The 14,159-nt window shown below is 31.9% G+C and overlaps 1 protein-coding gene across 1 annotated transcript in view; it reads left to right on the top strand.

Annotated features, from left to right (window-relative positions):
• The window catches only part of CDH19 (cadherin 19), a 64,548-nt gene that overhangs the window by 37,684 nt on the left and 12,705 nt on the right, over positions 1 to 14,159 (top strand). The window contains exon 9 of the mRNA XM_049782178.1: positions 11,454 to 11,575. Within this exon, the coding sequence (XP_049638135.1) occupies positions 11,454 to 11,575 (122 nt within the window). The remainder of the gene's footprint in view (positions 1 to 11,453; positions 11,576 to 14,159) is intronic.

Here is a 14,159-nt window from a genome sequence, read left to right on the forward strand (position 1 = left end):
ATAAGTAGATTTTTATGCTGATCACTGTATGTTGTACACATACTTATAATTTTAGTTAATACCGGAAATAATATTGTTGTAAGTTTTACTTCAATTAAAATAGAAGAACATAAAATCAGAAAATAAAAGATAAATATAAAACAAATATCACTTTCTATTACCTAGTAATAATTTCTGACAATAATTTACATGGACACATTTTTATATGAAATTTTAAATATTTAAGTATATCAACTTTTTAGCTAAAATATTATATATGACATATATAATAAACACATCATATTCCTTCTGATTTTCTTTAAAAGTTATGATCTAATGAAAATTAATGTTTGAAAAGTTATAAAAATATATATATACCTAACTTATGATGCAAATATGTTACTTAATTTATATAGTAATTATTCTTTTGGAGCAGAAGTTTTTATTTAAATAAATGAGTAATTAGTGTTATAAATTATTTTTGGATTATAGAAATTAAAGTAAGACTTCAGTAAGAAAATGCTTAATAATTAAATATTGACTATCAATAGGGGCCAAAGTGATATTACAGGGGGTAGGTGTTTAATTTGCACACAGCTGACCCTGGTTTGATCCTGTCATCCCATATGGTTCTGTGACCCTGCCAGGCATCATTTCTGAGTGCGTAGGAGTAACCCTGAACACTGCCAGGTATGTCCCCAAAACCAAAAATAAAAAGACTATCCATAAAAATATCCATAATCCAAAATTATATATTGACTGCTAAGTAGTTAGGAAATCATTCTAGAAAATCAAAATAGTACATATAGTTTGTTCTGCTTATAGGATAAGAAATTAGACGTAGTTTTGAATATTAGTAGAGTCAGGGTGACACTTCCAAGGTAGATTCCAATTTTCAGACAGTGAAATTAATCATATTTCAATGCAATTATGCAAAAATATCTGATTGAGTTGAACAATGAACATTCATTGAATGTATAAGTGCATGTCATCAAAATATTAATGCTATTGTAAATTAACCTGATAGTGTTGATCATTCTACCAGTCCAATCTTTAAGTTTTTAATTTACTTATTTTATTTTATTTATTTATTTTTTTGGTTTTTGGGCCATGCTCAATGATGCTCATGACACTCGATGACACTCCTGGCATTGTGCTCAGAAATTGCTCCTGACTTGAGGGACCATATGGGATGCTGGGGGCTTGAACTGAGTTCTGTCCTGAGTCAGCCACATGCAAGGCAAATGCCATACTGACTGTACCACCGCTCTGGCCCAATAATTTACTTATTTAAAATTTTTATTTTTAGTGCTTTATTTTTATTTTTTTAAATAGATTATATCATTCTCATTTTGTCAAAGATTGATCATAATCATCCTAATTCACTGCTTGGACCAACATAAAATTTGACTACATGTCTCATTATTTAATTACAGATTGAGTAAAATACAATCATGGATTCAATGTGTGAAAAGCAATGTTTCAGAATGCAACACTTCTTATGAATTTTTTCACAGAATTTGTATACCCCTGATTATTTTCTTTTTTGTTTCCAAATCATATTGGGTCCTCACTGTTTCCAGCAGTTGGCAGATGAGAAGGTAGCTGTAAACCTATCTCAGACACATGCTTTTGTGAGACATTGAATAGCTCTATTGAAACCCTGCAGGAGGTCTTGGGTTTGGGTTTTGAATCTTCCATTTAAGGAAACAATAACGACCTGAGGAGCAAATGTTACAAGGAAATATATGCTGGCGCACATAGAATAAATACCAAGGCTTTGGTGTCAGGAGACATAAAGATGTTTATTGGGAAAGCAAGATTATTATTTATAATGTCACTATTTATAAAGATATCGAAAATGAATTTAAAGTAGTTTAAGAGGAAAACTGGGTATTTATAAAATATTCTTCTCCATAATATAGTTTTAGTCATAAGAGCATGTTTTAAGAGGTAATGCTAGTAATAACTAAGTATAATTTTATTTTGTATATCAGGTAGCAATTTAGTAGGAATGGATATGATATGATATGATCTATAAGCACTACAGTGTGATGTTTTAGATAGAAACATTTTTAAAATTTGCATATCCTTTCATACAAAAAAAGGATTGATGGATAGACAATTGCAATAGAAATTTTACTAATTAATTTCATTATAGCCTATCCAATTAGCTTATTACACTTTATCAGAAAGATTTTATGAAGCAATTTGAAAAATATTTTTGATTAAAGAAGCAATATGTATATAATTAATTTTCATACAAGATACATGTTTAAGTTTCCCATACATTTCTAATATTTTGAAACCTATTGACCTACTTCACAAGTTTACTCCCATTATCCTTTTAGGTTCCTTTTAGTGCAATGGTTCCCAAACTTAGACATACATATGAATCTTAGTAAGACAGAAAAGAACATGGTAGCAGAGCTCATTAAATCTGGATAAATTCTGCACGTTAGTACATCTAATACATCACTAGTTTGTGTGAAAGACTTTTGTCTACATCAGAATTATAAGTACCCAGTAGGATATTTTTACAGTTCAATATACTGTGAAAGACTGGTTTATTCTATTGGAAGAAAAAATTTTAATTTGCGGGGGGCTTTTAAAACAAATTGAAATATCACAAAAATCAAACAAAAACAGTAACAAAATATTTGGGTTCAAGATAGCAGCTTCCCAGAAAAATGATCAATTAAACACATGACTATGAATTCCTTTATGTAGCAGAAAAACATCTAACCTTTCATAAATATTACAATCATGTTACAATCATTTTTTAAAGGTAAAAGCCAAATACTGTAGAGCCTTTCAAGGAATTATATTTTATTAATTAACTTACTTTAATTCAATATAGAAAAATATGGCACAGCTTTGTTAAAATTAATCATCTAATAATGTTTCATAGTTGATAATAAATGAGAGAAGCTATACTAATTCATTAAAATAACAAAAGAAAAACATTCAAGATTTATTTGTTTATCCCCTGAAAAAGGTTCATTGACAATTATGTTTTATCCGAAAATCTTGGTATGAATTCTAACAATCTTCGTGTGTTAATTGTGTGGATGAAAATCTGTCCTGGTCTCCACTCAGTCTTTTCTCTCTAGTTGTGTTTAATTTTAGTTTGTTTGAGGGCCACAACTGATGGTAAGATAGGTCAGATAGATATCAAACAATAAATATTAAAGAGTATACAAACACATTTTGTGAAGGGCATTAGCGATGATAATGGAAAATCGGGGTTTTAGTGATCTCATACAAAACAAGGGGTAATCTGTTTTCCAGATAGAGAGCAGGAAGCAGGAATTTGAGACATCTATATCACTTGGGTCTGAGAAACTGGTTACCTCTTAAATGGTTTTCACAGGGTTATTTTGTTCTCAGTTCTTATTGTTCTTGCTGAAAAAAATTCTGCCTTACTCCCTGAGTTTAACCCTTAATACTCCAGCCTGGATAGTTCTCTGACATCAAATAAATGCTAGTTATAAGAAAGTTGTTTAATTATAAAGAGAAACATCAATTGAAGGTAGAAACCTAAAATGGCAGAAACCACTTTAGTTAGATGAAATAGTATTTCAGAAAGAAACATAAAAAAGAAATCAAGAGACAAAACTAGACACTATGTAAAGATAAATGGATTAAATCAACAGTGAGATAGAATACTTTGCTAATATATGTGCACATAACATCTTTTTATGATCAGGAGCTCTTGACCTAGAAAATATAAAGAAGATAAAGCAAGAAAATGATTATATTGAAATTAACTCTTTATATTTGAGGATAAATAAAAATTAAAAATAACATTTTAAAAAACTTTTAAACTAATGACTTGAAAATACTTTAATTCACTTGAAAATAGATTAATTTACTTTTAAAAGGAAAAAATATGCAAAGGATAAAGTATGATATTTTATAAAATATGCATTACCTTTTAAATATGAAATTTCATAAAAATAAGATACCCATAATGATTTTGAAAACTGAGAGCAAAATTTATTTACTTAGCGAAGTTTTTTTGTTTGTATTTGGCCACACCCATTTGATGCTCAGGGGTTACTCCTGGCTAAGAGCTCAGAAGTTGCCCCTGGCTTGGGGGGACCATATGGGACGCAGGGGATCGAACCGCGGTCCTTCCTTGGCTAGCGTTTGCAAGGCAGACACCTTACCTCTAGAGCCACCTCACTGGCCCCTAATTAGCAAATTTTTAAAAATAATAATATATCCTGTCTCAAATGCAGGCAAGGGCTGGGAAGGAGGGAGGGGGGACTGTGGTTGGAATGTTGCACTGGTGAAGGGGTATGTTCTGTTATGACTAAAACCCAACTACAATTATGCTGATAATCATGCTGCGTAAATATTTTATATATTAAAAAATAAATAAAAATAATAATTTTATTTGAACACAATGGTTACAAACATGTTCGTAATTGGGTTTCTGCCATAAAATGTACGTAGCAAATTCCTTAATTTATGATTTTGTAGGTTACAGAATTTTTTTTATAAAATAATTTCACTCTAACATTTATGCTGATTAAAGGAAAGATATTTTAACATTTGTTTTTCCAGCAAAAGATGCACATTCAGTTGAATCTCTTGGCTGGAAATCTTCCCAAATTAAACACTAAGCTATTTATCAATTTGCCAGGTCAATGAATAAAAATCCAAAGTACTTTAGAATCTGTGAAGATATATGTTTTTTTTTTTTTACACAAATGCCAAAAGTTTAATTTGAATGTAATTTTAAACAAACTTTTGGTTTAAAGATAAAACTTTTATGAACTTTTCACTATTTTGTAATTTAAATTAATTTGTGCTCCAGTTATACCCCCCCATTTTCTTTACCTAAGCAAAACTTATTTTATGGTGAAATATTTTGTGTTTAGTCATAAAAAAAATAGCTTTAAGTTTTGAATCTTTCCAATTTGTAATTTTAGAAATATATTTTCGCATTCTAATGTTTATTCATCTATTTTCATCCTGAATATAATATGATACAATTTAGTAAAGTCAATAATATAAAGTAACTCAATAATTAATTCTTAGTAATATTTCCTAAATGTCATGTTGGCACCTATAAACATCACAATTCTTAATTACTGTAATAGAAACTTCTTATTTCTGTCTTAACTGTAACTGTCATTAGCTGCAGAAGTTGCATTATATACAAAACCTAACCCTATTGCAGAAAACTTTCACCAAAAAAAAAAAAAAGGAAAGAAAAAGACTAAATTGTTTAAAAGGTAGTAAACCAAAATTCAATGCATAGAGCAGGAAATATGGAAAAGCGTTTTAAATATAAAATGATTGCAAAATTGTAATGTAAGGATAAGAAATGTTGGCCTTGCCTCAGGGTTCTTCTCAGATGGTTCTGGAAACCACATTAATAACATGCATTATGAGACTAAAAGATAAATTTATTTAAGTAAGCATGTAGGTTTCAAAGTCAATGAGACAAAGACCGAACAATAAAACTTGAGTTAAGCACAGGACAGAGAAAGAATCTAAAATAGATAATGAATCATAAAGGGAGTATTATATGAGGAGGATCATTCTCTATGTGTTTGTCCTCTTTATAGATATATTATTGATGATAAACATCTAAATTATGCTTAGGATTCCCAATTTTTATGCTGTTTAGGTAGTTAAAGTGAGAGCTAATTGTTTCTCATGAGACTTTAGGACATGGGGTGAACTTGGTTTGAAATAACATATCCCCAAAATGATGCTTTAAGGGGGTTAAATCATACTGTTCTGAATACCTTCAGGTGAGGGTTTCCGGGGTGCAAAGTGCACTGCTCTGGAATAAACACAGATTCAGCTGTGCTTGCACCTTCTCAAGATAGTGACATGCTTACAAGTAGGAACACTTAATAGCCCAGCTTGTTACACAAATATCATCCAGAATTCACTGGGGCATGAACTATCTAACCATCTATATTTTGGAATTGGCTTTATCTAAATGAAAAGTCGATTTTTGTTACCTTTAAGACAAGAGATGGTTACACAACTTGGGGTAAGTGCTTTGCTTCCAGGTGCCTTCCCAATCTTTGGGGGCAAGAATATTTTCTTTCATTGTGATTCTGTTTCAAAGAGACAACAGGGTGAGTTGTGAAGATGTTCCTTTTACTTATTTATTGTTTCTTATTAGCATTTATAAGATTTGGATTCATTTCCAAAAGAAGAGTTACTTGTAAATTGTGCTCAAGAAAAAGGAACACATAATTGACTCACCTCTTGTTTCAAATAAGGAGATTAATGTCTTTTTGAAAAAAGAAATTGTATTTGCCCCAATAATTTACACTCACAAATGCTATGCTTTTCTTGATCCAAAGAGCATGCAGATTATAAAGACATTTTAACAATTGGATTTCCTTTCCCCAGTTTTACATAAAAAGCTTTAAATTAAATTTTAATTATTCAATAATTTATGCTACAAATGTCTTTATTTAACTTCACTAAAGAACATGATAACATATCTTTAGTAGAAAATTACAATATTCAAAATTTATTGAATATTTATACTAAGTACTTAAGCTAAATAATTTTTAACACTTTTTAAATAATTGACTACTATTAAATAATAATTTTCTAAGTTCCATTTAAGCCTTTAGAATAAGTCTTTAATTACCAATGCAATTTCCATTTTACAGAAACCAACAATTGATTAAGCAATTTTCTAAAATTGAAAACCTAGTGGTGTTTTTATCTATCTATCTATCTATCTATCTATCTATCTATCTATCTATCTATCATCTATCTATCTATCTATCTATCTATCTATCTATCTATCTATCTATCTATCTATCTATCTATCTATCTATCTACCTACCTATGGTGTTGGTCACTCCCTGTGATGCTCAGGAGTTACTCCTGTCTCTGCACTCAGACATCACTTCTGGCAGGTTCGGGGGACCATATGGGATACTGGTGATCAAGCCAGTGTCAGTCTTGGGTGTGCCACATGCAAGGTAAATGCCCTCCCAGTGTGTTATTGCTTTGTCCCCAGTAGTGTGTTTTTAAACTCACAATAATTGTAAATTTATTAAAGTAAATCAAAATACATCACACTAAAATGCATATTCCAAAATTTTGTTACAAATGTAATTTATTATCTCATATTTTCTTTTAATATGCATTATAATGATTTCCAGTTCTTGGGTTTGAGGCAAAACTTCTGGAAAAAATTAATTGTATTACTTAATTTTAAAAGCAAGCATCATAGACAATAACATGGGTTATTATTAGTGGATCAAAGATATATAGACTTTAAGAGTTATGGTAATTTTTGCTAATCTAGCTTCTAGACATATTTATCTATGTTTATCTAATACTCTTCATCATTGCTCTGTTTTTTTTTTTGTGTGTGTGTGTATGTGTTTGTGTTGGACATAAATCACTGGAACAAAGCCATGATCTTTGCAAATGATAATAGAGCAGATCTGCCTTTAGAAGTACATGAAATTGCCTTGTCTGAAAACAAATTTGAGCATCAATAGAGAGGCGTGCTTTTTTGGCATTTACTTAGACATCTGGAATGCTGTTAGAATTAGACAGTAGGAATGTAGAGATAATATAGTAGGTCAGTTACTTGCTGCTTTTTACACAGCCCATCCAGGTTTTATCCCCTCACACAAATTGTCCCATCAGCACCAACAGGAGTGTTTCCTGAGTACAGAACCAGGAGTAAGCCCAGAGATCTGGTAAAATATCACCCCTCAAAAAATTTCTACAGTGAATAGGATGGACTCCCAAAACAAAGCATGATCAAACCTAAAATATGTTAGGAGGAGAAAGCCTGCTAATAGATCATAGTTCTCAAGATGTCAGCCAGGAACTTAATCACACCTGGACAGTTTACAAGAGCAGCAGAATTCAGAAGAGGGCCTGCTAATATGGCAGAGGCCAGACCTGGAGGTAGCTGTGGCCTATTTCTAAAGAAGGGAAGTTCCCTGTATTGTCAACAGAGCTGGCTCAAAAAAAGAACTTAAATACAAGGATTCATAGCAGATCCTTCAAGTAACTCTGTGAACCAGAAAAAAAAAAAATGGATCTAGTATGAAAACTTCATGAATTCAACATGCATGAATACTCTATTAAATAGTTATAATCTATGTTTGGAAGAGCGATGCTCTTCTCTATGGTAAGTTTAGGGAATTCATTGGGAATTCATGAAACTAAGAAAATTTGTGAAACCAGTTTTGCAAGAAGCATTAATCAGCTTCTTGAAAACATAAGACAAATTTCCCAGGATGTGGCATTAAGTATGGCATTCACTCTTGGTGCTTATAGTTAGCCTCTGTCAGATTAAGAAAGATATGTTTACTCCTCGCTTGCCAAGAGTTTATACATTATTAATAGTGAATTCATACTTCATTTGTATAGGATCTTCTAGGTCTGATCAGGTGTTTTAGGTAATCTATAGCTTTTAAATTAAAATATTTATGCTATATATGAGTTGAAACACTTAAGCAGCATCTATAAACATAAACACATAAAATATTAATGCAACGCTCAAGCATTATCCATCATACTAAAGTTTCTATTATTAAACATGTATTCCATTTCCTTGGAAAAAAACACATTTTTACCTTTTTGTTTGCCTGTTCATATTTTCCCTCTTAATTATCTGTTCTCCTAATAAAATTTAAATAAGAAAGATTTAACTCTAATGTAATTTTAAATTGTACTAGCATATGATTATTTGTCTTACTAGTATTTAATTTATGTACCTCTAAAGAAAGATGTGCTTTTGAAAAGTAAACATCAATGATTTCAGTGGGGTGACCTTTTATCTCTATGACTATATGTGTGTAGGTGGCACCACTTCCACAATTAAGAGACAGAGAGACACAGAGAGAGAATATTCCTTCTGATATGTAGATAAAACAAGAAAATATAATAAGGAAGTAACAAATTTCCCAAATCTTTGGAATTGGAGATTTATCTCTAGAATTGGGCCTACAAGGGACCTGGTATGGGAAATCATCATATCTCAGTAAAAATGGCTTAAAAAAGGGCCAGCGATGGGCCCAGAGAGATAGCACAGTGGCGTTTGCCTTGCAAGCAGCCGATCCAGGACCAAAGGTGGTTGGTTCGAATCCCGGTGTCCCATATGGTCCCCTGAGCCTGCCAGGACCTATTTCTGAGTAGACAGCCAGGAGTAACCCCTGACCAATGCCGGGTGTGGCCCAAAAACCAAAAAAAAAAAAAAAGGGCTGGCGAGGTGGCGCTAGAGGTAAGGTGTCTGCCTTGAAAGCGCTAGCCAAGGAAAGATCACGACCATGGTTCAATCCCCTGGCGTCCCATATGGTTTCCCCAAGCCTGGGGCAATTTCTGAGCGCTTAGCCAGGAGTAATCCCTGAGCATCAAATCAAATGGGTGTGGCCCAAAAAAACAAAACAAAAAAAGGCTTAAAAAAACATCATTGAGATATTCATCCACAAAATGTAGATTGTGATTGTCCCTTTAAATTCCCTTGCTCATATTAATTACAAATGGTTGTGAATTATAATTTATGAACATTTATATGGTGATGGGATTTTTGACCTAACACTTTGATCCACATTTACTCTATTCAAATAATGTACTTAACTTTATCTTTCTATTACATCATGGTTTCTGTATTTCTGAATTCATTTAAGAAAATAGTTTCATATTAATCTAATGTAAAGCCACATTATAGTTAATTATAATTTATTTTGTTCTACTTCCTACACATCGTACATTAAATTTACCTTTATTTAATTTATGCCTGTAAATTTTAATTTCATCTTCATTTGTGTTTTGAAAAAGTACACTAAAATATGCAGGCATTTAAGAGCATTGGATAGTGACCTTTTTAAATTGAAAAAGAATTAATTTGTAACACTTATTTTCAGGTTTACAATATGATTAAATACTTTTACTTAATCCAATATGCTCATCCCAATAAGTCTAGTGTAGTGAGAACTTTCTTATTTACTTTCAATTATGCTTTTGGGTACTATTAATTTGTTATGTTATTACTGGTTTCCTAAATGGTCTTTCTTTTTTTTAAATAGTCAGCTTCATTTGAGAAAAATCCTTGATGAAGTAAATACTATTTATTTTATTTAATTTTAATTTTCTTTTTTTATTAATAATTTTTATTTTGACCAAAGTGGATTACAAATCTTTCTTTCTTTTTTCTTCTTCTTTTTTTTTTTTTTAACTTGAGGTACTATGCAAGGCTTCTAGAAAAAAAAAGACAGATCAGGCAGTGAGGGACAGTTAGTGTGGACGAGAAGAAAAAATAAAAATAAGAAAGGAGTGATAGCACAGAGGTAAGGCGTTTGCCTTGTATGCTGCAGACTCAGGATTGGCCTGGATTTGATCTCCGGCATTCCATGTGGTCCCCTGAGCCTGCCAGGAGCAGTTTGTGAGTGCACGCCAGTAACCTCTGAGCACTGCCTAGTGAGAAAAGGAAGAAAAGAAGGGAAGGATGGAGGGAGGATTAGAGAGAAGTCCCTAAATACCAGTGGAGCAATGGAAGGAAGAAGGAAGGGGAGGAGGGAGGGAGACAAATACAGATTACAAATCTTTCACAGTAGTATTTTAGGTACATAGTGACATTGAATCAAGGGCATTCCCACCACCAATGTTGTCCTCCCTCTACCCCTGTTCCCAGCATGCACTAAACGGATTTTCTTATCTGAGCGGGGATTCACATTTTGATGGCATTCGTGGTGTTGTAACATTTTAGCTCTAAACTATAAAACATTTGCATTTGGGCCAGAGCAATGACGCAGCAGGTCGTAAGGCCTCTGCCTTAAGCACCTTAGTCTAGGACTGACTGCAGTTCCATCCCGTTTCCGATATGGTCCCCCAAGGCAAGAGTGATTTCTGAGCACATAGCCAGGAGTAACCCCTGAGCGCCACCGGGTGTGGCCGAAAAACCAACAAACAAAAACATTTGCATTTGATTTTAAATAATTCACTAAACATATTTTGTGAAGCTTTATTTCTTGCAAATGATTTTAGAAGTAAGCTGTATTCTAGTCTTAATGAATATATATCATATACTAAATATATGATTTGTACATTTACTAAATTTTCTTCATAAGGATTCTCTATCCCCAAATAGTTCATATTTATTTTTATTTAAGCACGTGGTTAAAAGGTTGTTCATAATACAGGTTTTTTTTTTTTTACAGATGAAGTTTTTTATGATAAAGTTACAAACATAGAATGCACAACAACCTTCATCAGTACACATTTCCATTGTCACCAAGGTCAACTGTTTCCCTCTCACCTTCCCTGATTTCTTTTTCCCTTCCACCTACCTGGTTCTGGGGCAGATGCTTACTTTACTCTATTTCTCTCTCATAGTTTTTATCCATGTAAAATGAAATTAAATTTTCAATATTTAGAATATTACTTCAGTCGCCTTTGTTTTCTTTAAAGACCATATTAATGATCATGATTTTCATTCTGGTAACACAATTTTGCAGACAATATGCAACAAATTTCTACGGTTCCTGTGTATGTGAGAATTCTTGACATTAATGATCATGCACCTGAATTCCCTGAGCACTATGAACCTTATGTTTGTGAAAATGCAGACACTGGTCAGGTAAGAACCTAAAATAATGCCACAGTTTAGACTCATCCGTGCCTTAGAGGAAACACATTTCCGTTTGCTATGTATCTCTCCCATTTTGAAATGATAAAAATCACCTTTAATAATACTATTTATGTGATTTTATGTTAATAAAATGCCTTTAAGTTAAATTTATATTCCCATTTTACATTAAAATTAAACTTAAATATTCTAATTTCACATTTCTCAATATTTAAAAATAATCTGCTAATACTAGAAATTTAATATGAGTCATTTATCAATGAAGCCAAGAAGAAAAAATAGTAATCACATCATATTTAAGTAAATTTATATAATCACATTTTCATTAATTTTGTTGATTAAAATATAATGATATGTAAAGTCTTTACTTTATCGCTATATCAGGTCTGGAAACAACTAGGTATATAAAGATTTATGAAAATATACTTATTTTCAATTTTCTTTAAAATCTCTATCCCCAAACACACATTTTTGATGCAGTATACTCTAGCAGGGGTCCTCAAACTTTTTAAACAGGGGGCCAGTTCACTGTCCCTCAGACCATTGGAGGGTCTGACTATAGTAAAAAACAAAACTTATGAACAGATTCTTATGCACACTGCATATATCTTACTTTGCAATGAAGAAACAAAACAGATACAAATACAATATGTGGCCACGGGCCATAGTTTGAGGACCACTGCTAGAGCCATACTCAATATAAAACAGTATTAAGGATATAGTATGTCCATTGTAAAGATTGGTAGAGTGATTTCTACTTATCTTTAAAGTCTTAGGTAAATATTTTAATGATAATTTGTATGCTTTTATTGATATTTTTAACCCTCATAAAATTTGTCACTACCAATTTTATCAGAAATTATACACAGATTATATTTCATAGCTAAAATGTTATTTATTTTAACTATATTTTAGATATAATAAAGAAAACACATCCTTAGAGAATGGAAAGATGTTATAGCAGGTAGGGTGCTTGCCTTGCATGTGGCTTACCTGGGTTCAATCCTTAGCACTTGATATGGTTTCTCGGAGCCTGCCAGAAGTGATCCTTGAGAATAGTCAGGAGTCAACCCTGAGCACTGCCAGGTGTGTCTCAACAGCCAATAAATATGTAAAGTTACCTTTTAATTACATAGTTTTGACTCATTAATATGAGGTAACAAAATGAATCACCTGCACACATATGCAACAGGAAGCTAGGTAACATATGGCTATATAGAACACTAAAAAATTTGATTGCAAGCAATTTCAAAAGTTCTTACAAGGGTATCTGCAAATAGAGGGAGTGTTTTGAATTTTAGGTATATAATATTTCAACCCCATTCTCACCACAGGTGTCAACTCCCATCACCAGTGTTCCTATACTCTATCATCTCTTACCTGCTATTTTAACAGGCACACACTCTACAAAGTGTGATTGTTGCAGCTAAAATATCATATTTTCACTCCTGTTGAGTCTATTCTTTGGGTATATAGCTATACCACTCTTCCACATCATCAATATAACCCAGTTTCCCCAATACTTCTCTTTCTCATATCTTCCTTCCTATCTAATTTTATTCCTTCTCTGTCCTTTTCCTCCAGCCTGTAAGGTCAAGGGTAATTCGGGCATCCTCTTTTATAAAATTATTATTATTTTACAATACATTTATTTTATACCACAAATAAATGAGATAATCTGTGTTTTTTATCTCATCTCTGTATTACTTTACTCAACATGATATTGTCTAGTTTTAACCCAGTTGCAGCAAATACCATAATTTCATTGTTCTTTGCAGCTGTATAATATTCCAATGTGTAAATACCACATCTTTATAATCAATTCATCTGTCATTGGACACCTAGGTTGGTTTTATTTCTTAGCTATTGGACAGCTGCCTAGTATTCTATTGTGTATAATACCACATATTTATAATCCACTCATCTGTCACTGGACACTTGTACATCAATTAATAATGGTGTGCATATGTTTTTGAATGAATGTTTTAAGCCCTGGGGCAGATACATAAGAGTAAAATTGTAAAGTCTAATGGTAACTTAATTCCTAGTTTACTGAGAATTCTCAATACCAGTTGTGACAGTTGAACCAAACGATTTTCCCACCAGCAGTGGAAGCAAGTTCCTTTTTACCACATCCTCACCAGAATTTATTGTTTCTACTAATTTTTATTTGTGTTATTCTCACTGAAGAGAATTAAATATATATATGAATGCAACATTTTCAAAAAATAAAGATATGTAAGCTTTCCTGAAGACAAATTTAAAAATGTTTGTAAAATGAGGAAGGGAAAAATTTCAGTTAAGTAAGGTAGATCTGTCTTTCAGGTCTGTCATACAGAAATTAATTCATAACTATCACTATATTGTATACATGAAGTTTTGTTTAGGGCATAGTATTTGTGTTAAATGTTCTGACAAAGTTAAGTGAACATTTAAAAAATGTAAAAAGAACATGAAATAAATTGTAATATATGGCATAATATATTTAAAGCAATAACCTCACAAAAGTAAGCGCAAAAATAATTGAGTAATTAATATATATAATGAACATAATGTTTGTTTTATTTCCCATACT

Source organism: Suncus etruscus, chromosome 10 (genome assembly GCF_024139225.1).
Source record: "Suncus etruscus isolate mSunEtr1 chromosome 10, mSunEtr1.pri.cur, whole genome shotgun sequence".
In the NCBI taxonomy this organism is placed as follows: Eukaryota; Metazoa; Chordata; class Mammalia; order Eulipotyphla; family Soricidae; genus Suncus; species Suncus etruscus.